The sequence below is a fragment of the Carcharodon carcharias genome, chromosome 18 (genome assembly GCF_017639515.1).
Source record: "Carcharodon carcharias isolate sCarCar2 chromosome 18, sCarCar2.pri, whole genome shotgun sequence".
NCBI lineage: Eukaryota > Metazoa > Chordata > Chondrichthyes > Lamniformes > Lamnidae > Carcharodon > Carcharodon carcharias.
The window spans coordinates 85,127,748-85,155,138 of NC_054484.1; the positions used below are offsets into that span (position 1 = coordinate 85,127,748).

The window sequence follows — 27,391 nt, forward strand, 5'->3', positions numbered from 1 at the left end:
TGCACTATCTCTCTCTCTCTCTATCTCACTCTCTCGATCCCACACTCTATCGCAAACCCTCTATCTCTATGCCACAATATCTCGTTCTCACTCTCTCTATCCCATTCCCTGTGCCACTTTCTCCCCTTCTCTCCCTGTCACACACCCTCTCTCTCGAACCACCACTCTCGCTGTGTATCCCATTCTCCCCGCTCCTCTCTCTCTCTCAGCTTCTTCCCGTCAGTACTTCCGATATTTTGACTTTCTTTCTCGTCATTGGGGCCGTGGCAGCCACTGTCGATTAGATCCCAGAGTTCACTGCTGGTTAGGACGTATCGCCAGAGGACAGAGAGAAGATACAGTATGGTGAGAGAGTGATACATCAATATATAGATACAGTATGGTGAGAGAGTGATACATTAATATAGAAATACAGTATGGTGAGAGAGTGATACATCAATATATAGATACAGTGTGGTGAGAGAGTGATACATCAATATATAGATACAGTGTGGTGAGAGAGTGATACATCAATATATAGATACAGTATGGTGAGAGAGTGATACATTAATATAGAAATACAGTATGGTGAGAGAGTGATACATCAATATATAGATACAGTGTGGTGAGAGAGTGATACATCAATGTACTGATACAGTGTGGTGAGAGAGTGATACATCAATATACAGATACAGTATGGTGAGAGAGTGATATATCAATATATAGATACAGTGTGGTGAGAGAGTGATACATCAATATACAGATACAGTGTGGTGAGAGAGTGATACATCAATATACAGATACAGTGTGGTGAGAGAGTGATACATCAATGTACAGATACAGTGTGGTGAGAGAGTGATACATCAATATACAGATACAGTGTGGTGAGAGAGTGATACATCAATGTACAGATACAGTGTGGTGAGAGAGTGATACATCAATATACAGATACAGTGTGGTGAGAGAGTGATACATCAATATATAGATACAGTATGGTGAGAGAGTGATACATCAATGTACAGATACAGTGTGGTGAGAGAGTGATACATCAATATATATATACAGTGTGGTGAGAGAGTGATACATCAATGTACAGATACAGTGTGGTGAGAGAGTGATACATCAATGTACAGATACAGTGTGGTGAGAGAGTGATACATCAATATATAGATACAGTGTGGTGAGAGAGTGATACATCAATATATAGATACAGTATGGTGAGAGAGTGATACATCAATATACAGATACAGTGTGGTGAGAGAGTGATACATCAATATATAGATACAGTATGGTGAGAGAGTGATACATCAATGTACAGATACAGTGTGGTGAGAGATTGATACATCAATATATATATATACAGTGTGGTGAGAGAGTGATACATCAATATATAGATACAGTATGGTGAGAGAGTGATACATCAATATACAGATACAGTGTGGTGAGAGAGTGATACATCAATATATAGATACAGTATGGTGAGAGAGTGATACATCAATGTACAGATACAGTGTGGTGAGAGAGTGATACATCAATATATAGATACAGTGTGGTGAGAGAGTGATACATCAATATACAGATACAGTGTGGTGAGAGAGTGATACATCAATATACAGATACAGTGTGGTGAGAGAGTGATACGTCAATGTACAGATACAGTGTGGTGAGAGAGTGATACATCAATATACAGATACAGTGTGGTGAGAGAGTGATACGTCAATATACAGATACAGTGTGGTGAGAGAGTGATACATCAATATATAGATACAGTATGGTGAGAGAGTGATACATCAATACAGAGGTACAGTATGGTGAGAGAGTGATACATCAATATACAGATACAGTATGGTAGGAGAGTGATACATCAATATACAGACAGTATGGTGAGAGAGTGATACATCAATATAGAGATACAGTATGGTGAGAGAGTGATACGTCAATGTACAGATACAGTGTGGTGAGAGAGTGATACATCAATATATAGATATAGTATGGTGAGAGTGTGATACATCAATATACAGATACAGTGTGGTGAGAGAGTGATACGTCAATATATAATTACAGTGTGGTGAGAGAGTGATACGTCAATATATAGATACAGTATGGTGAGAGAGTGATACACCAATATGTAGTTACAGTATGGTGATATGACACAACATGTACAACAGCCTCACAAGTTAATTCATAGTGACACTGTGAGAATGATCAATATAATTCTCATGCACATACAGTCTGTCTATATTATTCAGTGGGAAAGAATTCATTAGTGGCATGCATGGTGTAGCGGCTGCCATACAGATTAGGTAGTTGTGGTTTCGATCCCTGACCTTAGTCAGTCTGGATCTTGAAGGATAACCAAGAGCACATTAGTTGATGCGGTACCATAGTCTCATCCCTTCTCAATGATTCCGTGGCCTTCTGTGTAAGACTTGCATTTGAGAATATTTTGACTTAATATCCAGGTTCCTAACCCAGCAGATCTTCAATAGCGTGTGAGAGGAGACTGGGAATCTGTGAGAAAAAGGCTAGACAAAGAAAATATTGTGGGAGGGAGTGGGGTGTTTCTTATTGGTGGCTGTGACCATCTAAGTGTTACTTTATTACAACTACTGTTTTGATAAAGAGCAGGGTGATCATTTAAAGGACAGGTGCGACAGGAGGTCACCTCCACAAGTGCTTATTGATGATTTAAGGAGTGATTGCACAATGTTCAGGCCAATCAGTGCATTAACCCCGTGTTTTCCTTTGCAGGTTGTTGGACTGGTGGCATCCCGCGGAAGCCTGGCTCTGCTTTCAGTGCCAGTCTTTGCACAGAGTGACAAACAAGAGAAAGCACTTCTCAAGATTGACCAAGTAAATGTGCTTGTGTTGTTATTAAATGCATTCGTTCCTTATCCAACTTAGTTAGGAAACTGGATATTTAACTTTTGTCGGTGAGAGCATCACAGGAATTTGAATATCACCTCAACATCTCCCTCAGGAACATCCCATAGCACTTTGTACCACAAGGGTCATTAATGTCAATCATCAGAATGTCACCCCTGTTAAGTAAGACCAAAGTTCTCATTGGTATCTGATTCTTCATTTATCTTGCTTTAAGTTCAACTTCCCTAATTTTCCAGGCTCCACAATTGGTAGCTAAGCTATGCTTTCACCTGCTTAGACCCTAAACTCACTCGAACTCTCCACTTTGCCACCTCTCTCTCTCCTTTAAAATGCCCCATAAAACATACCTGATTGATTAAGCTTTTGGTCATTTGACCGTATATCACCATGTATGGCTCAGTATCAGGTTTTACATGGTAATGCTCCCACAAAACTCCTTGGTGTTAATGTTGTGACAATTACGTTGTTAAGGTTTGTTAATGTCAATTATATTGTTATGGTTAAGAGAAACAGGTGATGGGTATTAATTGTATTTGTGGACATATAAATAGGGGATGGCTGGGACACTGAGTTGAGCAGCAAGAGTGCTGTGAGGCTGAACAAGTCAATAAATTCTATCAGTAAAGAAAAACTCTTATGTTTTGGTTTCAGCTTCTCCGACTGCTTGGATCCTATTAACATTTGGGATGCTTTACTGCATTAACAGTGCTATATAATTGCAAGTTGTTGCTGTTAATCCATATTAAATCAATTTGAATAATATCCATTCAGAAATTATTCTGCCAACAGCCAGAGTATAGGGAGGGAATCCTCAGGAAGACCATATTAGGGAAGCCATGAGTCAGTTTTTTCCCAAATCGGAGGCTAGGAGATAAACTAGTCCCAGACCCTCCTCTGATTCCAAGTCCCTATTTGAGCTGGCCTGATGCCTTCATGTTGCTCTGAATGCTTGCCCTTCTCCCCTGTCATGTCCTATACCGAGTACACATGCCTTCTCACCCCTTGACCTTTCTTTCTCCTTCTCGCAGCATCGCAGCTCCTGGTCACACCCATCCTCAGTTGATACTCATAGAATAAAACATTACAGATATATACATCCTAACTTGACTCACACCCTGTGTCACTAAGTGTCTCTTTACATGTGCTCAAATAACCATCCAGTGAATGCCCTCCACCTGTATATACTTAATCTCAACTGATACAGTTTGAGCAACTCAAACTGTCTAAATAGAGAGGAAAATATGCAGTCTTTTTCTACCCACTTGATTTTTCCTATGTGTCTCCAAATGAGATCTTCGCTTTTAGTGATCGTATAGAAGAGTTCAACAAAATTAATTGTGAAATAATTGCTGCTTCTACAGACTCCCATTTTGCTTATTTGGCTTGGTTCAACACGCCAAGGAAGCAAGGAGGACTTGGCCTAACAAAAGTGCCTTTAGTGTCAGACCTCCGTTGTACGATCTGTGTAGGTTATGGTATCTTAAAAGATGATGAAGGTGTTGCTTTCTGAGGTTTGTGCATCATTGATAATACTGGTGTCCTATGTCAGATCGTGATCAACGATCTGCCTGTTGGGCATTCAGTGGATGAGGTCATGAGGCTGGTTTAAGCATTCCAATTTACAGATGAGCATGGTGAAGTTTGCTCTGCTAATTGGAAACCTGGTGCTGACACCATCACACCTGATGTAGAAAAGAGCAATAATTACTTTGCGAAACAGAAATAGCTTCCAGTTTATGTATGGTTCATTGTAATCAATATGGGATGTTAATTGTGTGGCTGAAATAAAGAGTTGTTTTTAGTGAGCAGGTATTTTGCTGCTGTTTGCTGAGACCAAAACTGATAGGTGTGAGGGTACTTTTTATGCATTGAAGCTCTCTGCAAAGAGCCTTGCTTGATGAGACATGGATCGGAGATTTGGCATGGAGATGAATCTGCCCAATTTGTGCGCTCCTGGTTTTCCAGTGATTAATTTCAATCACTGGAAAATCAAGAGGCTGTGGATTGGGTGTGCTTATCGCTGTGTCTGATTTTCCAGTTGTTGGCCTTGTGGAGTGAAGCAAAGTCCAGGAGCAAAGTCTTGCAAAGTTTACCCTGTGTCTGACAAAATCACATCCAACTTGTTTATTAGTTCTAATGAATGTTCTCTTCTGTAGTTAAAATGCTCCATTGGTTTCATAGGTGTTGGAGCATAGTAATGACTTTGAATAAACCAATGCTGTTTGAGTAAAATTCATTGCTTATTTTGTGCATTTGTCAGTGAAAAAATTAAGCTTGGAAAAAAAAATCTCTCCATCCTTGGTTTGCAGTTGTCACTTTATACGACCCCGGCTGAAAATTATCGATTTGTGGAGGCAAAGCCAAGCCTGCTGGAAGAGAGGATCTCTGAGCTCCGAAAATTAGCTGGACCATATACCACTGGGCTCCAGGTATTGCAGATTTCTCACAATCTATCTTCTGCGAGCGAGCATGAAATTCTATGAAGCCACTGCCTATCTCTGTGCTCAGCTCACATTTTCTGCCCTGGTTGGTTCTTCCAGGGATGGGAATGACAATTGCAGTTTTATTCTGAAAAAAAAACACTCATCTCAAGATCATTTGGGGACATTGGATGTTTCTTGTTTGATAATTTTTTGGGATAGTCAAGAATTTGTTTTAATATGGGCTGCTACCATTATTCCTTGGACTCAGAGGTAATGTTATTCATGGATCCAGATCCCACTGAATAAGGCATTCACTCCAAATGGTGGTTTCACTAAGGAGTTCCTGAATCCAAGCATTATAACTTTAACTGAGGAGATGGTGGCGTAGTGGTAATGTCACTGGACTATTAATCCAGAGGCTAACAATCTCGGTATATGGGTTCAAATCCCATGAAGGCAGCCAGTAAAGTTTAAATTTAATTAATAAATTTAGAGCTAAGAGGTAGACTCAGTAATGGTGAGCATGACAACTATCACTAATTGTTGTAAAAACCCATCTGGTTCACTAATGCCATTTAGGGAAGGAAATCTGCCATCTTTACCCTGTCTGGCCTACATGTGACTCACATCGTCTGAAATGGCCTAGTAAGCCTCTCAGTTTAAGAGCATTTCAGGATGGGCAACAGATGCTGGTCTTGTCAGTGACACCCACATCCCCTGGAAGAATAAATTTTAGAAAAACTTTTGAGAACTCTTGTTTTGCTTTTCTTTGGTTTGACAATGGCCAAACACATAAAATAGACATCCTCATAACTAACTCGCTGTTTGATAAAATGGCCTTTCTCCTTTGACGTTCTAATGAATACGCTCACTGTCAAATATTGTAACACTAATCCCTTCCTTAACTTCATGATCAATGTCAGTGGATAGAAGGAAAAGATATTGCAGCTGATAATTCGAGAGCAGGTTGTGAAGAGCTGGTGAGTTCTTTCTCACTAAGATTGAGACCAACATTTAGCTGCCTCTGCTGTTTGACCCCCTTCCTCCCGCCATCCCCATTCTATCTCCTCCGGCGCCCTGAATCTGAACCTGTCAAGTATCTACGCCAGCTCCTTCCAGTCACTTCTCAACTCAACTCACCCGTGAGACTCTCATGCCACTCCCTCAGTTCCACTCCCATTGATCACTCAGCTTCCCTCTGTGAACCTCCCCACCACTGTCCTTGCCAGCTGAAATGGTTCTCTCTTCTCAAGCACTGTCCCCACCCTTTCAAAACCAGTGTCGTCACCACCTCCCTCTACCCCCCCACCTCCTCAAGTATGTGTCACCCTGGATGGAATTTAATCCAGCCCGTAGCAGTGGGAGCAATGGTAGCTGAGCCCACCTAATTGTGGGCGAGACCCCATGTCAGTCTCCCAGCAGCAACATAACTGTCCCCGATTGCTGGGAGGGCGGAAGGGGCTGGAGTGGGATTCCTGGCTGCCATTGGAGAGATGTCAGATAGATTCATTAATGAGCCATTTGACACCCAGTTTCCCTGAGCCCACTGCAATTCAGTAGTGGCCCAGGGATTGAATGGAGGCTGCACAGCTTTCCCACGACTCCTGAAGGCTGTGCCCTGCAAACCCTATCAGGTTTGCCAGTGGCCTCCAAGGGGAGCTCCCTCATCATCAAGCATTCTTGTTCCGGGTCAGGAGCCGTGCATCAGGAGGGCCGGGGGCACTCAAAGCCTCCCCCTTGCTCCCGGCCCACTCCCTTGTCCGCAACCCCCACCCCACGATCTCCATCCCAATCTCACATACCTTTGGCCTGGGGCCCCTTGGTTATCCTGGGCCTTTGGTGGACGTATTGCCAGCAGCTGCCATTGCTCCTGGGGGCGCTCACGTCTAGGAGGATCTACCGGCCTCTGATTGGTCAGCAACTCTCAGCAGGCATGATTTACATTGCTAGGGTCCTAACTTCCAGGGAAGGCCCGATAGTGGCAGCTTAAGTGCCTGAAGGTCGGACGTTCCCTACGGAACTGACAGGTGTTTCCTGGCAGTTCTCCGACTGGTAGGTGAATCCCCCATTGGACTGATTAAATTCCACCCCCATTTCCAACCTTCCTTCCCACTCCAAGATCCTTGAATGTGTTTTTGATTTGTGCTTGCATCTCTATAGAGTTCTACATTTGAGCTCTGCAGTCAGGTATCCACTTCTGCTGCAGCTCTGAAACAGTCCTAACTGAAGCCAGGAATGATATCCCGTGAGAATGGGATCATGGTACATGCCCCTTCCTCATCCTCCTGGCCCTTGCTGCAGCCTTCGACATTGTCAATCACACCATCTCTTTCCAAAGCCTCCTTTCATTGGCCAGCTCAGTGGTAGGTTCCTCATTTGGCTCCACTCTTACTTATCCAACCAGAGCCAGAACATCTCCAGCAATGGCTTCTCTTCCTTCCCACATACCCCCCCCCCCCCCAATGATTTCTCCTTGGCCCCTGCTCTTCCTTATCGACATGCTAGCCCTTTGGAGACATTAGCTTCAGACAAAGGGTCAGTTTCCACATGTACTACTCTCCTGCTTCGTCAACCCTATTCTCATTAAACTGCTGACCACCCATTTTCCCTTGCTGCTTTCCATCTGAGCCAATATTGTTAATGATTCTCTCTTCAGGTGCTGTCTCTTTTTCCTTCAAATCTGTCGGGATCATCTGCTGCTGAAAATCTCATAGACTTGACCATTCCAACACACTCCTGGCTGTTCTCCCGCTTTGTGCACTCTGTAAATTTGAGGTCATCCAAAACTCTGCTGTCTTTGGCCTAACTCTCACCAAATCCCATTCCCCAAACACCCCTGTGCTCTCTAATCTACACTGGCTCCTGGTCAAGCAATGTCCTGATTTTAAAAGTCTCATTCTTTTTTTCCACTCCCTCCATGGCCTCATCTTACTTTATCTCTGTAATCTCCTCCAGCTTCACAACCCTCTGAGAGATCTGCACTCATCTAATTCTGGCCTCTTGTGCATCCCCAATTTTAATTGCACCTCCATTGGTGGCTGTGCCTACAGCTGCCTGGGCCCCAAGGTCCAGAATTCCCTCCTAACTCTCTCAGCCTCTCTACCTCACTTTCCTAAGACACTCATTAAAATCTACCTCTTTGACCAGGCTTTTGAAAACCTGGCCTGATAGCTCCTGACGTGGTTCGGTGCCATTTCTTAATTTGTAACACTGTGAAGCATCTTGGGACTTTTTTTACATTAAAAGTAGTTTATAAGTATAAGTTGTGTTGTCATCGTTCCTCAAACTATCGTCCTATCTCCAACCTCCTTTTGCTCTCCAAAGTGCTTTATCATGTTACCACCTTCCAAATCCATGCCCATCCTTCCCAGAACTCCAAGCTTGAATCCCTCCAATCAGGTTCCCGCCCCTGTCACAGTACAGAAACAGCTCTTATCTGAGTCACAAGTGACATCCTCTGTGACTGAGACAGGGTAAACTTTTCCTCTTCCTTTTTCTTGATCTGTCTGCAGCCTTTGACCACACCATGCTCCCCCAACCCCTCTCCTCTGTCACCCAGCTGGGTGGGAATGCTCTCACCTGGTTCCATTCTTATCTGTCTAATCGTGGCCAGAGAATCACTTGCAATAGCTTCTCTTCCTGCTCCTGCACCATTACCTCTGGTGTTCCGCAGGGCTCTATCCTTGGCCCCCCTCCTATTTTTCAAATAAATACTCCCATTTAGTGACATAAATCGACAACACAGCATTAGTTTTCACATGTACACTGATGACTCCCAGCTCTACCTCACCACCACCTCTCTCGACTCCTCCTCTGTCTAAATTCTGACTGCATCTCCAATATCCAGTACTGGATCAGCAGAAATTTCTTCTGATTAAATATTGGAAAGACTGAAGCCATTGTTTTTGATTCTTGCTCCAAACCCCATTCCCTAACTACCGACTTCATCCCTCTCTCTGCATGAGACCAAACCAGATAGCTTACAACATTGGTTGTCATATTTGATCACCTTTTCGAGCCATCACAAAGACCACCTATTTCCACCTCCTTAACATCTCTCGACTTCACCAGTGTCCAGCTCACCAGCTGCTGAAACCCTCATTCAGTCCCTTCATTACCTTAATTTCCTCACTCTTTTTAGCCCTTTTTTAATTCACCCACAGGATGTGGTTGTTGCTGGCTAGGCCAGCATTTATTGCCCATCCCTAATTGCCCTTGAGAAGGTGGTGGTGAGCTGCCTTCTGGAACTTCTGCAGTCCATGTGGTGTAGGAATACCCACAGTGCTATTAGGGAGGGAGCTCCAGGATTTTGACCCAGCAACAGTGAAGGAACAGAGATATATTTCCAAGTCAGGATGGTGAGTGGCTCAGAAGGGAACTTCCAAATGGTGGTGTTTCCATGTACCTGCTGCCTTTGTCCTTCCAGATGATAGTGGTCATGGGTTTGGAAGGTGCTGTCTAAGGTGCCTCAGTGAGTTCCTGCAGTGAATCTCGTAGATGGTACACACTCCTGCTACTGTGTGGCGATGTTGGAGGGAGTGAATGCTTGTGGATGGGGTGCCAATCGAGCAGGTTGCTTTATCCTGGATGGTGTCAAGCTTCTTGAGTGCTGTTGGAGCTGCACTCATCCAGGGAAGTGGAGATTATTCAATCACATTCCTGACTTGTGCCTTGTAGATGGTGGACAGGCTTTGGGGAGTCAGGAGGTGAGTTACTTGCCACAGGATTCCTAGCCTCTGACCTGCTTTTGTAGCCAAAGTATTTATATCTCTAGTCCAGTTCAGTTTCTGGTCAATGGTAACCCCCAGGATGTTGATAGTGGGGGATTCAGTGATGATAGTGCCATTGAATGTCCAGGAGAGATGGTTAGATTCCCTCTTGTTGGAGTGGTCATTGCCTGGCACTTGTGTAGCGTGAATGTTACTTGCCACTTGTCAGCCCAAACCTGGATATTGTCCAGGTCTTGCTGCATTCGGACATGGACTGCTTCAGTATCTGAGGAGTCGCAAATGGTGCTGAACATTGTGCAATCATCAGCGAACATCCCCACTTCTGACCTTATGATGGAAGGAAAGTCATTGACATAGCAGCTGAAGATGATTGGGTCTAAGACACTCCCCTGAGGTTGTCCTGCAGTAATGTCCTGGAACTGAGATGATTGACCTCCAACAATCACAACTATCTTCATTGTGTTAGGTATGACTCCAACCAGTGGAGAGTTTTCCCCTGATTCCCATTGACTCTAGTTTTGCCAGGGTTCCTTGATGCCACACTTGGTCAAATGTTGGTTATCCTTGATTTCTGGTGTGTAATTTGGGCCTTCTACTAGGGAGACAGACACAAAATATTTGTTCACTGTCTGTCGTTTCCTTGTTCCCCATGATAATTTCTCCTGTCTCTGATTGTAAGGGACCAACATTTACTTTAGTTTCTCTCTTCCTTTTTGTATACTTACAGAAGCTCTTATAAAAGCATCAGATGAGTCATGGATGTAGTTGGGGAGAGACTGGATAAGGGGAGTAAAATAAAGAGATAAGAAGTAATCAGTTCAGTGGGGCAGGAACAGGCTGAAATGATGGGTCTACCAGGACAGGCCTGTTTGTGGGTTTTGGGAAGGAGGTAGAAGCGGGCTGTTCAGGTTTGAGGGACTATGAGGTTGGAGACTGTGGAAGGAAGATCTCCAGAGGAGATTAGGTCAGTGACAGTCCTGGAAACAATGGCTTGATGTTTGATTGTGGGGTCACAGTTCAGGGATGTGTAGGAGGAAATGACTGAGAATTGGCATTCAGCCTCTGAAAGGTGGAGGTTGCTACATCAGACCCCCCTTGTCAGTGGGTTTTATAATTTCAGGGTTATACCTGAGAGAATGGAGTGCAGCAAGTTCGGACAGAGACAGATTAGAGTGAGTGAGGGGAGCAGGGGAATGGAAAGAGCCAATATCACAATAGCAGTACTAAATAAAAAGGTCAAGAGAGGGTAATAAGTTAGAGGGAGGAGTCCAGGTGGCAGGAGAATATTGGAGTCGGGTGGAAGTGTCTGCTGACCGGGGGAAGACTCCTGGCTAAAGAAGTGGATGTGGAGGTGAAGGCAATGGAAGAAGAGTTCAACATCATGCTGAGTACGAAATTCATTGAGATGGGGGAGTAAGGGGGTAAGGCTGGGTGTTTTGCTGAGGACAGATCATTCAGGGTCAGAAAGGGGAAGGTTAGAGGGTATCGTGAATATGACAAGAGGTGAGATTAAATGAAGGGATGGGGTCAGAGGGAAGTGAACAGGAAGAAAGATCTGGAGGGGTGTTGGTACCCACGAGTTGTTGAAGTTTGCAACCTTTAACACCTGTAAGGAAGAGAAAAAATTTTTTGCTAAAGCATCAGAGAAGACAATGTTTGAAGTGAAACTGCAGAGCAGGACAGGTTTGAGATAGAGTGAGTCGGTGCTGTTGAAGTTAGAGGTCGAGTGTGTTCATGTAGCAGCGCATGGCACTGGGTATGGATCGCAAGGTATGGTGAGAACTGAAGAGTGTTGAATGTCCAGGAGATACATGTAATCATGGGTGGATCTGAAAGATGAAGGGTGAATCTCAGTGCAATCCATGTGCAATAAGTCAGAGCCGGAGACGGTTACTGAGAAAAAAGATGTGAAAATGGGAAATAAAAACAGAAAGTGCTGGAGAAACTCAGCAGGTCTGGCAGCATCTGTGGAGAGAGAGAGAGAGACAGAGTTAACATTTCCAGTCCATGTGACTCTTCTTCAGAGCTCAAGACATTAACTGTGTTTCACTCTCCATCGATGCTATCAGATCTGCTGAGTTTTTTCAGCGTTCTCTGTCTTTATTTCAGATTTCCAGCATTAACAGTATTTTGCTTTTATTTTGATGTGAAAATTGGTTTTGGTCGATGCCTGATCAAATAGAAAAAGGGAAATAGAAAGCAATAAAGGTGAAGAAGGAATTGAAATTCAGTTGGAGAGAAGAGCAGAATTTCTTCAAGGTATTGGTTGGGTATTTCCAGCATTTTCTATATTTATTTCAGATTTACAGTATTTTGCTTCTAGGAGACAAGGCTGAATTTGCATGCTTGAGAGAAATTAAAGTTAGTTTGGATGTTTCAGTGATTGTCTACTCCTAATCTGGTTGATGTGGCTCAGTTCATTTGAGCTCGGCAGGGTTGGCAGCCAGGGGAATCTACTGAGATCTGAGATCTACTGAGATCTGCTTCTTGCAGTCAGAGTTAACAAAAAGGTGAGAGAAAGAAAAATCCTACATGCTCACAGTCATGCTTTTGAAAACAGAAGCTCCTCGGTTTTGCTTTGGTCAGTCAGTCTCAACAAAGACAAAGAAGATTTTTTTTGCCGAGCTTAAGCAAGGTGACCCACTGATGTGGGGAGATGTAATGTGGTCACTTTCTTTGTGTTATAGTAATGCAACTTCCTTTATCATGAATTCCCTTATCTGTGCAAGTCTTTGCACACCAAGTCACCCATCGTGGGCCCAAATGCTTGCAGTTTTATAAAGAAAAAATAGAAACCAATTTTAAAGAATGCTGAAAGAAAAACCACCTAAATGAAGTAAAAAATAAGGTGTCTATGACGTATTTCTTGCGTATGCATCACCTGCCATTGTTTGCACATGGATGTTCCTTGTTGCTGCAATTTAATTCCTGATCACAGTCCACCTCCATTGTCAGGAAGATATAATAATTCTCATAAATGTTATTGGAATTTATTGTAAAATAGAGTAATAGTGGGATGTGTCTATATGTGCGTGTGTGTGTGTGTGTGTGACTTAATTGAATTAGAGGCAGCTAGTCGGGGTGCTCTGATGTAAGATGAGAAGTGAGGTTTGAAGCTTGATTAGGTAAACATGGAGAAGTTTAGAAACATGGGTGTCAAGGGAATATTTGCTTTTTTAAATAAACTAGGCTAAATTGTTTTCAAAAGAGGGAGTGAAATGTGTCACCTTAGCCAGGTGAAGTTTAGAAAGAGTGTGTTTATTTTTCCCAAAGATTACTGGTAAAACTTAGTGCTATGAGAGATTTTTATTATCAGAAAGATAAAGTCCAAAGGCATAGTGAAACGATGGGAATTTGCATTCAAAGGGGAAAATATGTATAAAGCTGTGTGTAAGGAGAGGCATTTTGAGATCTAGTAAGGGTGAAAGCCTTCAGCATCTGTCCCTGAAGCTGTTATCTTCAAAGGACTGAAGTTAAGAAAACTCACTTTGAATTCGACTTGTTCAGGGTAGCATGTTTCTTTGCCTGGGTCTTTTAAAATCTGTGTATCTTACTGTTGCCTTAACGAAAGTGTAACTGGGAGTTAGATTGATTAAGGGATTTAGAAGTTATCACAGTAGTAATTTGTAGATCTATGTATGTATTTAAAATCATTTCTCCTATTAATAAATGTTTAATCTAGTATTGTAAAAACGTATAAGACTTGGTGGTCTTATTACTACTGAATTCAAGGCATGCATCTTGAAATATATACAAACTGCAAAACAAATTGTGGCAGTTGTTTCAAGTTTCTCTTTGGGATTTGAACAACTCAGCATTTACCAACGGCTGTACCATAGCATCTACTCTCAAGTAAAGCACTGTAAGTGTGACAAGTTTTACATTTTTCCTGTTTTATTAAACAGTTTCTGCAATAAATTTCTCTTTAAATTTATTAAATACATAGTTTTTATTGCCCTCGATCCTTTGTATATGTCAAATTTTAGGACGGCTGGAATCTATCTAATTGACTTCCATTGTAAAGTATGTTTGTTGTTCATGATTTTGCTGCTTGGAAGGTTTTGCGAATGTAACCCCTGTGAACAGTGGGATTTTATTGTATTACATAGGCTTTTCAGCACGAACACAGACCACTTAGTAAAACTGGTCCATACTGGTGTTTCTGCTCCTTAACCTTCTTCATTTAGCTCCATCAGCATAATCTTCTTTACATGTGCAAATTGTGCTGATTAAATTAAGTGAGTCAACTATAATTGTTATAAAAACAAAAAACTGTGGATGCTGGAAATCCGAAACAAAAACAGAATTACCTGGAGAAACTCAGCAGGTCTGGCAGCATCGGCGGAGAAGAAAAGAGTTGACGTTTCGAGTCCTCATGACCCTTCAACAGAACTGAATGAATGTTGTTGTTGCAAGGCTCCTTAGGCAGTACCTTCCAAACCTGTGACATCTACCAATAGAAGGACAAGGCAGCTGGCACATTGGAACACCACCATTTGCAAGTTCCCCTCCAAGCCTCTCACCATTCTGATTTGGAAATATATCGCCGTTCCTTCACTGTTGCTGGGTCAAAATCCTGGAACTCCCTCCCTAACAGCACTGTGGGTGTACCAAACCACATGGACAGCAGGCGCTGAAGAAGGCAGCTCACCACCACCTTCTCAAGGATAATTAGGGGTGGGCAATAAATAATGGCCTTGCCCAAAAATGAATAAAAAAGTGTTCAATCCCTATGAAATTAAATAACTTAACAAATTAGATCTGATCTTCTCTTACCAAGTGTCCGCTCAGTCCACATAAAGATTAAAAGAAAACATGTTAAGGTCTCTTTTGAGTTTACAAAATTGTCTCTGTGGATCAAGGTAGAGGTGAATTGTTACATCCCCTGAGTTACACAGCATACATATACATATTGGGCAGCTTGGATCAGTTCCAGAACATAAGGGACCTGGGTCCACTTATAGCTGCAACTCATGCCACTGAATCTGAGAAGATACGTGTAGCAGATCTAAATTTGTAACAGGGACACTAGCCAGAGTGCTTTGACAAGAAAACATAACGGAGAACAATTCTCACAGTGTGACTTTCATTTTTACGTGTAGAGTGAGGACGAGGTTGAAGAACATAATTGAAGATTTTAAATTCCCCTTTGTCAGATTTTTCTTTCCTTATTTATGATTGTTTTCTCCTAGGCTGCTTATACAACTGTGAAGCCTAAAGTAGAAAAGACGGTTCAGATCGGTAAAGGTAAGAATCGCTCAGAGTTCTGTGCTTCTCCTCCACGCTTTGTACAATTTACTTTCATACCACTGACCACGCCACAGCTGAGTTTTCAGTGGAAGACTCCTCCTCTGAACCTGCCGATTGGTGCTGGAGGTCAGTGCAGTGTGGGTTACAGATACAACTTACTGACTAGTGGGCTTTTCTTCATGTCTTTGTATTGCTGGACTCTTTGACAGTGGATCACAGATCATAACCAACCTTACTCCAATTCTCATGTGTATTTGTGGGCATGTTCTTTTTGTTGATGACAAGCCTTGCTGGGATTGTGTCCCCCATACGTAACCTTTTCTTTTAAAGTAATTCTGTGCAGTTAAGAATTTTCCCTTCTCGCTAGCTCCTTTCTGAACTTCCAATTTTGGTGGCGCTCTTATTTGTAGAGGAGGTCTTGTGGTTCCTGCCTCTGAGCCAGAAGCTCTTGCTTCAAGTCCCACTCCAGGACGTTATGGCCAAACGTGTTGAGTTTCAAGCTCTAAATCCATCCAACACACCTATAGCAGGCAGTGCAAGCAGGAGAGTCTCCAGGTCAGCCATGCTTGATGTTCAGTGGCGTCCCTCAAGCTATTGCATCTGGCAACGGGCTAGTGACCTGTTCCAGGAAAAGCTAGCTATGGAAACAGATGTAAGCATGTGTTTTGTCTGCTTCGTGTCACTAGGCGTGGGAGAGGTCTGAGTTCTTGATAGAACCAGGGATCTGCACTGAGACACAGCCCTCAGGCTGAGAAAGTGTCTGTTGTAAAGTATCTCAACAGGACATCACATGGGCTCTCCTTGTGCACTGTGAATCCAATCATAGAGACTCTCCATGCCCGCTCTTAACACAATCTCAAGATGTATCCCCGCACATGCTGAACTCCAATCACAAATCATATTCCTCTGGTCTTCAGTTTACCCCTCAGTCTGAGGCTCAGTTTTGGGCCTGTATCAGTGTAAGGTTACCAAGCTTTCAGTTATCTGGCTCACATTTATGTACTCCATATCTAGTCAGACTGAACTCACCACTGAGAATATGGGAGTGCTGAGTAATCAGTGCACCATACTGTATTCTTTATACAGTAAATAGTTGGGTAACTGAGAACATTGCGGGGCTGATGGACTCTGATTTGTAGATGTTTTGATTTGCCTTTGGTAGATGGATATACCTTTCTGAAGAACCCACCAACTGGATTCTACCCACGTGCTGGAGTCATTGCACTTGCTGGAGTGACAGGCCTTTTTCTCGCTGGAAGGGGTAGGAGCTGAAGAAACATTTAGTTCAGATGCAATCTGGTGTTTTACATTGTGTAGTCCATGGGGAAACCACAGTTTTTAATCACAGTCATGACATTACCACAGAGGAGCTTGAGGATCAAAGAAGGCAAGAGAGGCCTTTCAGCCCATCCTGGCTGATTCATCCAAAGCATTAAACAACAACATTATCCCAGCTCACTGTCTCTTGAATGAGTCCAAAGTTACAATATGAACATATGAGCAATGATGGAAAGGAAATGATCCTATGGTCCATCCAATCTGTTTGACACAACTGCCATTCCTTACACATCAGCTGCTCTGTCCACCCCATCAGAAGTCATATAACTGGAGAGGTGAACAAAACAGCTTAAAAAAACCCAAGACAGTTAGTGGGCAGAACTGGAAAACTCTTCAACCCTCTTAGACAATCAAAACTAGTCCAGAAGCCCATTCTAGTCCAGCCCAGGGATTATTGCAAAGGGGTGGATTTCCTCGGAGATTTCTGCTGCTGTGCTGTCTAATTCCTTAGCCGCCAGCAACGTCTGGACAATTAGAAATCCAGATGTGGCTAATTACATTTCTCATAAGTAAATTAACACTGAATAATAGATACCCTCATCAGGCCTGTGATTTCAACATTCAATCAAGGTGAACTTTAATCTTTCTGTGCACCTGTTGATAAAATGGAAAGAGGAAGAGTAGAGTGTGCGAGCGTTATTTTGTGCAAGTGATCATTGTGGCTGCTTCACTTCCTTGGTTACTAAATGGTAGCTGACATTCAGGAAACACATCGGCAAAGTGGGTTTATCGGTCTTGTGTGTGAGGTGCTTTTGACTAAAATTCCTGCATGGGGCTACAACAGAGTCACAGTAAAACAGTGGTCGGGATTTTCCCGCTCTGCCCTACTAGAAGATCCCGCTGGCGGCTGGGACCAGAAAGTCTCGGCCAGAGTCGTGGTGAAACAGAGTCACTGTAGCCTTGCCTGGGGCCAGTCAGAAATACTATAGTACAGCCTAGTAGCCTGACAAACCTTGGAAGTATTGCTCTGGATGTATAACAACAACTTATGTTCATATAGCTCCTTTAATGTAATTAACTGTCCCAAGGCGCTTCACAGGTGTATTATAAAACAAACTGTGACACCGAGCCACACAGGAGACATTAGGTCAGCTGACCAACCATGTTCAAAGGTAGGTTGTAAGGAGTTTCTTAAAGGAGGAAAGCAAGGTTGAGAGGTTTAGGGAGGGAATTCCAGAGCTTGGGGCCCAAGCAGCTGAAGCCATGGCCGCCAATGGTGGAGTGATTACAACTGGGGATGCGCAAGAGGCCAGAATTAGAGGAGTACAGATATCTGAGGGTTTTGGAGCAGGAGGCGATTACAGAGATAGGGAGGGGCAAGGCCAAGGAGGGATTTGAAAACAAGGATGAAAATTTTAAGATCACGACTTTGCTTGACGGGGTGTCAGTGTAGGTCAGAGAGCACAGGGGTGATAGAGAATGGGACTTGGTGTGAGTTCAGATCTGGGCAGCAGAATTTTAGATGACCTCAAATTTATGGAGGGTAGCATGTGGGTGTGTGTTGGACTTGCCAAGGTAACCAAGGCATGAAGGGGAGTTTCAGCAGCAGATGAACTGAGAGAAGGGTGAAGTCCATCAATATTATAGAGGTGGAAATGGGCAGTCTTACTGATGAGGTCAAAAGCTCAACTTGGGGTCAAACATCACACCAAGGTTACAGACAGATTGGCTTAATCTCAGACTTGTTGCCAGGGACAGGGATGGAGTCCTTAGCTGGAGAATGAAGTTTGGAGTGAAAACGATGGCTTCAGTCTTCTCAATATTTAATTGGAGAAATTTCTGTTCATCCAGTACTGGATGTCGGAGAAGCAGTCCGAATTTAGACAGAGGAGGAGTCGAGAGAGGTGGTGGTGAGGTAGAGCTGGGTGTCGCCAGTGTACATGTGAAAAAACTAACACTGTGCCTTCGGATGATGTTGCCGAGGGGCAACATGTAGGTGAGAAATAGGAGGGCATCAAGGATAATCACTGGGGGACACCAGAGCTAACGGTGCAGGAGCAGGAAGAGAAGGCGTTACAGAAGTAGGGAGGTCATGTTGGAGTTGTATAGAACCTTGGTGAGGCCATAGCTGGAGTACTGTGTGCAGTTCTGGTTGCCACATTATAGGAAGGATGTGATTGGTGGGGGTGCAGAGGACATTCACCAGGATGTTGTCTGGGATGAAACATTTAAGTTATGAAGAGAGGTTGGATAGACTTAGGTTGTTTTCATTGGAGCAGAGAAGACTGAGGGGTGACCTGATCGAGGTGTACAAGATTATGAGGGGCATGGACATGGTGGATAGGGAGGAGCTGTTCTCCTTAGTTGAAGGGTCAGTCACAAGGGGACATAAGTTCAAGGTGAGGGGCAGGAGGTTTAAGGGGGGATGTGAGGAAAATCTTTTTTACCTGGAGGATGGTGACGGTCTGGAATGCGCTGCCTGGGAGGGTGGTGGAGTTGGGTTGCCTCACATCCTTTAAAAAGTACCTCGATGAGCCCTTGGCACATCATAACATTCAAGGCTATGGGCCAAGTGCTGGTAAATGGGATTAGGTAGGTAGGTCAGGTGTTTCTCACGTGTCAGTGCAGACTCGATGGGTCGAAGGGCCTCTTTTGCACTGTGATTCTGTGGAGTGATTCTCTGGCTATGATTAGAAGATAAGAATGGAACCAGATGAGAGCAGTCCATCTAACTGGGCGACAGTGGAGTGGGGTTGGAGGAGGATGGTGTGGTCAACTTTGTCAAAGGCTGCAGACAGGTCGAGAAGGACAAGGAAAGTCACATAGGATATTATTTATGACTTTGACAAGAGTCTTTTGGTACTGTAGCAAGGGCAGGAACCTTTACTTTATCAAAGTCCTTTAATCCGTATAAGATCCTCTTTCATTGTCTCCTGTCAAGGGCATACATAGGCCAAGTTTTCCTCAGTCCCAATGGGATCTCAGTTTACCCTCTCATCCAAAAGAATGGCACCTCCAACAGTGCTGCACTGAGTGCGTCAGCCTACATTGTTACTCTCCAATCAAAAGTGGGGCTTGATCTTACCACTATGCAATGTGACATTTAGCCAAACTGCACCTCAATATAATGGCACTGGGGTGAGATTGGGCCCAAACACTGACCACTTTCAGCCAATGACTCTTTCCCCCTGTTGCTGTGACTGTTTTCCACCAACTGCTCACCTTCCTGCCCACCCACCAACACCAGATTCAGTTTGTAAGTTGAATTGACAGCTTGTTGATTATGAGTCTCTCTGGATGAGGCAGCCATTTCCTGAGCTTGGTCCCTGGGATTTTTCTCTCCGTACTTTCAATCCTTTTAATCTCATTTTGTTGCGTTTTATAGGGTCCCGTATAAGGAAAGTGATTTATTCGTGTGGGTTTGTCGCAGCTTGTGCCTCTTTATATTATCCTGAAGAAACGATTGAAGCAGCAAAGGTAATTATTGGTATTATCTTACTCCCAGTTGCTTCAACTAGTGACACACAGATCAGTTCAGTAATGTATAGGAAATGTTATAATTTCTTTATATTATTAGTGTTAGGGTTCTGAGCAAATATTGGAATTATCGAAATGGGTTTTATATCTGCTTCAAGTCTTCTGGAGTGTTTCTGAAAGATTGTTGTTGTCTAAAGAATGTGCTGAAGACTTGAATTTATATCACCCCTTTCACAATCTCAGGACATTCAAAAGCATTTTACAGCCAATTATGTACTTCTCCAGTGCACTCACTGTTTAATGCCACTTTGTGCACAGCAAGCTCCCATGGACAGCAATGTTTATTGACCGAATTATGTTTTTAGGTATTGATTAAGCAATAAGTATTGGTCAGAACACTGGGTAGACTCCCCTGCTATTCCTCATTGCAGTGGAATCTTTCACCTGCGAGGGCAGACAGGTCCTCGGTTTAATGTCTCAGCTGAAAATCAGCAACTCCGACAGTGCAACTTCCTGAATACTACATTTAAATGACATCTTCGATTTTGCACTCAAGTCCCTGAATTAGGACTTGAACTGGCAACTTTCTGGCTCAGAGGTGAGAGTGCTGCACACTGAACCATGGCTGATAACGTACTACCAGATAATCTGTTTTCGTTATCTTTGTTGAGAAATAAATATTAGCCAGAACACCTTTAGAGTGGCATTAGGCTGGGTGGGATATTAAAGGTTGTGGGGAGTAAACTGGAGGGTGGTATTAGACTGGGTGGGAAATTAAAGGGTGTGGGGAGTGAGGGGGAGAGTGGGATTAGACTTGGTGGGGTATTAAAGGGTGTGGGGAGTGAAGAGAAGAGTGGGATTAAATTTAGCGGGGTATTAAAGGCTGTGGGGAGTGACAACGAGAGTGGGATTAAATTTAGTGGGGTATTAAAGGGTGTGGGGAGTGACGGGGAGAGAGGATTAGACTCGGTGGAGTATTAAAGGTAGGTTCTTGATTGGTAAAGGGATCAAAGGTTACGGGGAGAAGGCGGGAGAATGGGGTTGAGAAACTTAGCCATGATTGAATGGTGGAGCAGACTCGATGGGCCGAATGGCCTAATTTCTGCTCCCACGTCTTATGGTCTAAAGGGTGTGGGGAATGACGGGGAGACAGGATTAGACTTGGTGGAGTATTAAAGGGTGTTGGGAGAGAGGATTAGACTCGGTGGAGTATTAAAGGGTGTTGGGAGAGAGGATTAGACTCGGTGGAGTATTAAAGGGTGTGGGGAGTGACGGGGAGAGAGGATTAGACTCGGTGGAGTATTAAAGGGTGTGGGGAGTGACGGGGAGAGAGGATTAGACTCGGTGGAGTATTAAAGGGTGTGGGGAGTGACGGGGAGAGGATTAGACTCGGTGGAGTATTAAAGGGTGTGGGGAGTGACGGGGAGAGAGGATTAGACTCGGTGGAGTATTAAAGGGTGTGGGGAGTGACGGGGAGAGAGGATTAGACTCGGTGGAGTATTAAAGGGTGTGGGGAGTGACGGGGAGAGAGGATTAGACTCGGTGGAGTATTAAAGGGTGTTGGGAGAGAGGATTAGACTCGGTGGAGTATTAAAGGGTGTGGGGAGTGACGGGGAGAGAGGATTAGACTCGGTGGAGTATTAAAGGGTGTGGGGAGTGACGGGGAGAGAGGATTAGACTCGGTGGAGTATTAAAGGGTGTGGGGAGTGACGGGGAGAGAGGATTAGACTCGTTGGAGTATTAAAGGGTGTGGGGAGTGACGGGGAGAGAGGATTAGACTCGGTGGAGTATTAAAGGGTGTGGGGAGTGACGGGGAGAGAGGATTAGACTTGGAGTATTAAAGGGTGTGGGGAGTGACGGGGAGAGAGGATTAGACTCGGTGGAGTATTAAAGGGTGTGGGGAGTGACGGGGAGAGAGGATTAGACTCGGTGGAGTATTAAAGGGTGTGGGGAGTGACGGGGAGAGAGGATTAGACTCGGTGGAGTATTAAAGGGTGTGGGGAGTGACGGGGAGAGAGGATTAGACTCGGTGGAGTATTAAAGGGTGTGGGGAGTGACAGGGAGAGAGGATTAAACATGCAGAAAGACACCACTGCAGTACTTGCCAAACTTTATCCTTCAGTGACCATGATCACAGCATAATCCAGGTGAGGGGATAGAGCTGAGAACGAGGGGATAGGGTGGAGAGCTGTGAAAGTAGGAGCGGGCTGTTTAAACTCAGGGTTTTTAAATAAATAGCTCCTATTTTTCACTGGCTTTTTTGGAATTGGAATCAGGTTTCGAAGATTGGTCAGTTAGGCCAGGACTGCCATTAAAAAAAACAGGAGGATTTAAAGGCGGCCTCAAAGCTGCTAACGCTCTACTGGAGCTGCACAGCAGACATTGCTGTTTCAGAGCTTGCAGCCGCCAACCCGCAGCTTGGGAAGCCCTGTACTTGTGCACATTGAGCTGATTGGCCTGCCTCTTCTATAACAGAGTCTGATTCCTGCTCGGCCCTTTCAAAGAGCTGCTGGTAGTCACTGTCTTTTCACAGCTGGTTCGTCTGGGAGCAGAAAGTACCAATGTTATCCATTCTGGTTAGTACTCAGAGGGACAGGGAGGTTTCAGCAAAGGATTGCCTGAATGATGAGGTGCACAGGTAATAAATATTATAGTGATGATTTGCAATCCTTTATATATGTAGAAAATGTCTGTGATTATTTGTTATTTTTCTCAGGTGGCCAGCACAACACTTTATGAAATATCTATGCAAGGGTATTTAACTGTTGAATCCTTTTGGAGAAAAAACACAAACAGGGAACAACAACCTACGCCCACAATCAGTGACAATCAGGTATTCTAGCTGTCTGCTTTATAACTGTGCTAGTCTTAAAAAAGTCAGAATTGTTAAGGCTGGCCAAAACAGACCTTGGGTCTGGGTGGAGCTGGTCTGCACACAGGTGACCCTGGGCAAGCCTAACCCTGGGCAGAGCCATCATCTGAGTCATCTAATGGCTGAAGCATTTTTCTGGCTCTCTCCCTATATATCTCTTCCTCTGTGCCAATAGGACATAAGAATTATGAGATGTAAGAAGACCAAGGTCCATTTAATTTACCTTTTACCATCCTGATAGTTGCCTTTTTTTATTCATTCATGGGATGTGGGCATCGCCAGCTGGGCCAGCGTTTATTGCCCATCCCTAATTGCCCTTGAGAAGGGGTGGTGAGCTGTCTTCTTGAACACCTGCAATCCATGTGATGTAAGTACACCCCTCGTGCTGTTAGGGATGGAGTTCCAGGATTTTGACCCAGCGACAGTGAAGGAACGGTGGAAGGGAACTTCCAGGTGGTGGTGTTCCCATGTATCTGCTGCCCTTGTTATCCTCCTAGGACAATGATATATCAGTAGGGGAGTAATCATAGCTCTCAATTAATGCACAACAGAGCCAGGCAAGGTGAGAAAAATCTCAGCAGTGGAAAGCTTCGGGATAGAGAGGTCCCATGTCACCCCTTCATCCTAAGCCTGATATACTTACCACATGTCCGTTTGAAATTACTCTGTATACTATCCCAAAATGGAGCCAATCCCTGGCACTACTCAGTCTGCTCCTCTCACTGTACCGCACTTCATTTCCCCATATCCAGGCCTGCTGCCCACCCCCCAGCTCCCAGAGTTGGCCACCGGTTGAGAGTATGTCACTTGACCTCAGGGCGCTCCCTCCTTTCTTTGACCTTTTTGCAACACTCCATTAGTCCTGTCTCTGCCTCCACTCGACTGATAGCCAAAGAAAACCATGTCAGAAGAAACACTGTTCACACTCCTGTTTTGGCACTGTATCTCTGTGTAGATAGATCTCAAATATAAAAGGTTCGCATGGCATTGTGCTCCTGTACAAATAAATTGTCACCTTCTAAAGGGTTTATGTAGCATGTACCCCTGCACAGATAGATTGCCCTGTTATAAAAGATTTAGGCACTCTACCCCTGCACACAACATTTGCGGATGGGAGTGTGAGCTCTGTAACTCTGACAGCCTGGTTCAAGAACCTGTATGCAAGAAGATAATAACACTTATAAAGTCGCATTTGCTGCTGTTGAATGATGAGGATTAAACATCCTAACATTTTTTGCTGAATATTTTTTGTTGGAAAAGTAACCTGAACTCTCATGAATTTTAAAGGCTGAAGATGTTCAACAATCAGGTCCGAACACTTCCTCTTAAACTCTATCAGTAATTGGTATGTATTAGTTGACTTGCAGATCTCCTTTTATACTTGTACAGTTGCATTAATCTCATTCGGTTCAGACAGAAGTGTATTTGCAAACTGATGGTATAATTATTGATTCTGGGAACCTTAATGAGAGGTGAGGTGGGGGAGAAAGTGTTTTAATTTCTCTGTATTAGTTGTTTTCATTTCCCTCACTCTTGTAATGACCCCATCATGTTTCATATTGAAGAAAAAAAATCACAAGGTTTATGTTGGAGACAGGCTAGGCATCAGTGGACATGAAAATACCACAGCTGTTTATGGCAGACTTACTGGTGGGCATCAGTCAACCAGGATGATTCATGTGTCAGTGAGTGTTTGGGGTATCCCAGCTGAGCCCAGCCCTATCCTAAACATTGCAATAGTGTAATGGGTGTTTTTTAACTGAATTAGTTCTCCAGAGGCCTGGGCCAACAACCCTGATAATTTGTGTTTAAATCATACTGTGGTGGTTTATGAATGTGAATTCAGTTTTTAAAGAAATCAGTAAATTAAAAGCTGCTATCAGTAGGAGTGACCACAAAGCTGAGAGATTGTGGAAAGTAGCTAGCTGGTTCATGAATGTCCTTTGGGGAAGGAAACCTGCCCTACTTACCTAGACCATACCGTACGTGTGATTCCAATCCCGAATCAACATGGTTGACTTTTAATTGTGCTCAGAAGCCATTCAGTTGAATCAAAACCATCCACAGTACTTCAAAAAAGTGGCCCAGCAGCACCTTCAGAGAATAAATAGGAATACACAATAAATGTAGTACTTGCCAGCCAGGATCAAATTCTAAGATTGTTTAAGTCCATGCAGATGAACACACACGTACACACTTTGCACTACTCAGGAGCAGGAACCATGGGCTGATTTCCACCCTACTCCCAAACACACTGTGCTCCTCTTACCACTCTGGCTGAGCTCAGTTAATGGCACACCGATCAGGGGTAGAGCCCTAGGATTTTCTAGTCAGTTTGGCTCAGTGCCGAAGATGGACTGTGCTTTTAGCAACTCTGAATCCCTGTGACAAAATAGTTTCAGGGTAAATGGCTACCCATTTTCTATGACCCCAAATGTGGTTCTCCAGCCTCCCCCACACAGACCAACGACAATGTGTGGTTTCAGCCTTCTGGGAGAATTGCAAACAAATCTCACATAGTACATCGATCTTACAGTGCAGCAACTGAACATTCCTAACAGGACTATGCTGGCGTATATGCTTCCCATGTGCCTCCTTCTTCTAACCCCATCAAGATAGCCTTCTATTACTTTCTCCCCTCATGCATTACCTAGTTTCTTCTTAAATGCAGACCTTCCTGTCTCTTGCCATTTCAACACACCACCCTGCTCTCATGCCCACATGTCCGTTCTTGGCCTGCTACAATGTTCCAGTGAAGCTCAACGCAAACGGGAGGAACAGTACCTCACCTTCCGATTAGACACTTTACAGCCTTCCGGACTTAACATTGAGATCAACAATTTCAGATCATGAGCTCTGTCCTCCATCCTCACCCCTTTTTGATCCCCCGTTTTCAAATATTTATTTTTTAAATTTTTATACATATATACTTTTTCCCATCTATTTCTATTATTATTTTTAAAAATTGCTTTATCCCCACCTTTTAGCCTATTTTGATATTTTCTCCCACGCCGTCCCCTCCCCCACCCCATCCCACCCCCACTAGGGCGCATCGGTCACTTGCTCATCCGGCTTTCTGTTTTTAATGTTGCCATTAGTGCATTCTTTAGCCAGTATCACCACCATCAACACCCCTTCCACCTTTTGTTTATGACATCTTCTGCAATCTCTCCTTTGCCTCCACCTATCACTGGCCCTCTATCCAGCTTCACCTGTCCCACCCCCCCTTAAACAGTATATATTTCACCACATTTCTACTTCTCTTTAGTTCTGAAGAGACATACGGACTCAAAACATTAACTCTGTTTCTCTCTCCACAGATGCTGTCAGACCTGCTAAGTTTTTCCAGCATTTTTTGTTTTTGTTCCTCTTAAATGCATCTATGCTAGTCACCTCAAGGACTCAATGAGGTACATTACCCACATTCTGACTCTGTGGGTTAAGAAGTTTCTCCTGAATTCTTTACAGGATTTATTAGTGACTATCTTATATTGATGGCCTCTTGTTCTGGACACACCCGCAAGTAAATTGGGCTGGCATAGATCCCCCACCCCCCCACCTTAAACCAGCTTATATTTCACCCCTCTCCTATTTTTACTTAGTTCTGTTGAAGGGTCATGAGGACTTGAAACGTCAACTTTGTTCTTCTCTGCCGATGCTGCCAGACCTGCTGAGTTTTTCCAGGTATTTCAATTTTTGTTTTGGATCCATGTTAATGGTTCAGCCAGTTGACACTGATTACACTGTGCCTGGCCAGCACCAAAGGAGATGAAAGTTGGGAAAATCCACCCAGTTGTTCTCACCCAGGCATCTCACAGAGAGAATAACTTCATGCTTCTCTTCACGCAGTAGATTCACTGAAGTGATTGTTTTCTGGCAGGTTGTCAAACGGAATGATTGATCTCGAGAAATAGAACCAGCAACTGAAGCAATATTTCCCTTGAAAATGAGTTTGAATCATTATGGCTTTGTGAATCAGATCATATTTATGACAATTTATCAGAGAAGTGATTATTGTTGTTTGTGGATATAGTTTCAAAACACTCTCACAGACGAGAAATATGTGTATATTGAATGTGATCCAATAAAAAGCAAACAATTTCACCAAATATTTCAATTTGCTTTTGTTGATTGCACATAGAACTACACAGGAGGCCATTCAGCTTATCATGCCAGCTCTTCAATTGTCACTGTCTAGTATCCCACTTCCTAACGCTTTTTCTATTCATTCATGGGATGTAGGCGCAGTGCCCACTGGCTGTGGAAGTCCCCTCTTCATATGTGCTCAAAGTTCTTAATTATTGCCCTTTACTTGTGTACCCTTACAAAATAATTAACAAAGCATGAACACGGGGTTCTAGGCTGAGTCCCTCTGTCTTCACCAAAAGACCAAAGGGTCTCTCTCTCTCTTCCCATATTCCACAAATGTCTTTAAAAAAGGAAGTCGTAATCCAGGAAAATGGAGTTGAGGTACAAGATCAGCCACAGAGCAGCTT

The 27,391-nt window shown here is 43.7% G+C and overlaps 1 protein-coding gene and 1 pseudogene across 3 annotated transcripts; both read left to right on the forward strand.

Annotated features, from left to right (window-relative positions):
• Positions 1 to 222: 222 nt before the first annotated feature.
• On the forward strand, positions 223 to 27,004 carry LOC121290685 (MICOS complex subunit MIC26-like). 3 transcript variants are annotated; one of them, XM_041211472.1, is made up of 9 exons: positions 223 to 345; positions 2,731 to 2,832; positions 5,175 to 5,294; positions 15,211 to 15,265; positions 16,431 to 16,529; positions 19,932 to 20,023; positions 22,740 to 22,856; positions 24,183 to 24,240; positions 26,776 to 27,004. In XM_041211472.1, exons 1-8 carry the CDS (start codon positions 343 to 345, stop codon positions 24,222 to 24,224), a joined length of 630 nt encoding a protein of 209 aa, XP_041067406.1. In that variant the 5' UTR covers positions 223 to 342; the 3' UTR covers positions 24,225 to 24,240; positions 26,776 to 27,004. The 3 variants fall into 3 exon arrangements, with proteins under 3 accessions (XP_041067406.1, XP_041067409.1, XP_041067407.1); XM_041211475.1 differs by lacking the exon at positions 26,776 to 27,004 and adding an exon at positions 26,216 to 26,769; XM_041211473.1 differs by having other exon boundaries at positions 317 to 382.
• LOC121290896 lies at positions 3,253 to 4,591 on the forward strand (annotated as a pseudogene).
• Positions 27,005 to 27,391: the final 387 nt, after the last annotated feature.

Bases quoted from the DNA above. Each gene is read 5' to 3' on its own strand.
- LOC121290685 (XM_041211472.1), top strand. The intron at 5,295-15,210 runs GTATTGCAGATT...GTTTTCTCCTAG, and splicing joins CATATACCACTGGGCTCCAG to GCTGCTTATACAACTGTGAA. The intron at 22,857-24,182 runs GTATTCTAGCTG...TGAATTTTAAAG, and splicing joins CCACAATCAGTGACAATCAG to GCTGAAGATGTTCAACAATC.